Source organism: Diaphorina citri, unplaced genomic scaffold (genome assembly GCF_000475195.1).
Source record: "Diaphorina citri unplaced genomic scaffold, Diaci psyllid genome assembly version 1.1 scaffold8901, whole genome shotgun sequence".
In the NCBI taxonomy this organism is placed as follows: Eukaryota; Metazoa; Arthropoda; class Insecta; order Hemiptera; family Psyllidae; genus Diaphorina; species Diaphorina citri.
The window spans coordinates 1-1,734 of record NW_007386276.1 but is presented as its reverse complement, the minus strand read 5'-3'; the positions used below and the strand labels follow the sequence as shown (position 1 = coordinate 1,734).

The 1,734-nt window shown below is 32.1% G+C and overlaps 1 protein-coding gene across 1 annotated transcript; it reads left to right on the top strand.

Annotated features, from left to right (window-relative positions):
* The first annotated feature begins 659 nt into the window (after positions 1-659).
* On the top strand, positions 660-1,673 carry LOC103522499. The gene is made up of 3 exons (XM_026832608.1): positions 660-807; positions 949-1,263; positions 1,475-1,673. Exons 2-3 carry the CDS (start codon positions 1,055-1,057, stop codon positions 1,623-1,625), a joined length of 360 nt encoding a protein of 119 aa, XP_026688409.1. The 5' UTR covers positions 660-807; positions 949-1,054; the 3' UTR covers positions 1,626-1,673.
* Positions 1,674-1,734: the final 61 nt, after the last annotated feature.

The window sequence follows — 1,734 nt, the reverse complement described above, 5'->3', positions numbered from 1 at the left end:
TTACCACTCATGGTTCAGTAGTTCAAAAATATTAATATCAAAAATTTGTCTTTTATTTCACACAGGAAAACTGAATTTAAATGAACAAGAAACACTCATTTGATTTGAAGCTTTGAAGGTGAACGAACACTTTTGGACTTACGACTTCCCGATCGCAAAACAAAAAGATTCCCCGACTTCAAATAACCGATCGACCAATAAAAATCAGTTTCGTTTCCTTTTGCTTTATTTTCAACGATCCTGATTGGAGTATTTTTCAAAACACACAAGCTCTGCACCAATCAGAATTCAAAAAAATTACCTCAAAAATATAAATCTGTAAGTACCAACCAAAGCAATAGGAAAAATAAAAACATTACTTTTCATTGCCTCTGAGAATCGAACCAGGAACTTTCTACCTAATTGAAAAAGGGTTATGTTTTTGCTTAAAAATTCTCAAAAACTACTGGTAGGCACCTAAATAGCCCCTAAAATGTCAATTTCTTTCAAACGAATTTGTCCTAAACGATTTTTCAGTTCTTTCATTTTGTGTTGGCTATTTTGTTTTTTCTTCAAAATCGGGCTCAGTTTTTCTCCATTCTGATTGGTCCATTTTTTGTTTAACTTGCAGCAGCTGATTTATCCGAAGTAGCGCGGTTTTTCAAAAAGGAAAGGAATATTGAAGAGTCAAGTGATAAGGAAAAAACAAAAAACTTTAGATTCTAGAATTAAAATAGCTAGGAACTAGGCTTAATAATTTGATTAAATCTGGAAGAAAAGATAGATCACAAACCACCGAAGAGATCAGCAAATAATCATCAACAGTTGGTAAGTAGGTACCTAAGTATAATTTGAGTGCTATGATCAATGTATGATTGTCAACCTCTGATTGTCCAGTACAGACTGTAGAGAAGTTGCAAAAGGTAGGTATTGGTGTGCATCTAACAACTTATATCCTTTCTGTTCCAGGATAACCAGGCACTCACACAAGTCAAATTAGATACCTGAGAGCTACATAACCATATATCCAAAATAAAAATTCCTTTAACATCAAATTCAATTGAGCAGATGACATATGAAATTCTGGGAACCACTGAAGTTTTACTCCTGGAAACAAGTTGGAAGACTGGCCAGAAAAAGCTATCCTTTGAAACTTTACCATAAGAAGAAACAACAAGTCAAAGTATTCTTCAAGTCAAAAGAATATTTTGATTTGATTGAAAGCACAAAATATTATGGTTATGAGGTAGCAAAATATTCTTCCATTGTTGGAGCTTGTGCTTGGTGAGTTGAGTTTATTCCTTTATTCTTCATGCGCCTCTCTTGCCTTGATTAATCTCTGATTTATAGTAGATGTCAAATGATATCTCTTTTTTTTTCCACACGTCTATGACCTAAGAACCCCCCAAAAATTTCTCCAAAAAGGAAAAAAAAAAAAAAAAAAAAAAAAAAAAAAAAAAAAAAAAAAAAACCAATTGCAGTTTCTGTTTTTCAGCTCCCTCTGGTTATTTTATCAATTTCAAAACACTTTGACTAGAATCAAAAGGATTGTAAGAACCGACACTTTGGATCTAGACTTTAGGAGGAGTGAATATGTTTACCTGGATAATGACCATATCAAAGGTTTGTATTTACCAAGCACATAATTGAGTATGTTAATGTAGCTCACTTGGATTTTTTTTTCCATGTACCTACCTAGATAATATTACTTGGACTAACATGAAAAAAAAAAAAAAAAAAAAAAAAAAAAAATTT

Excerpts from the sequence above, each read along its gene's own strand:
- LOC103522499 (XM_026832608.1), top strand. The coding sequence starts at position 1,055 with ATGAAATTCTGGGAACCACTGAAGTTTTACTCCTGGAAACAAGTTGGA. Across the intron at positions 1,264-1,474 it reads ATTGTTGGAGCTTGTGCTTG|CTCCCTCTGGTTATTTTATC; the intron begins GTGAGTTGAGTT and ends TCTGTTTTTCAG.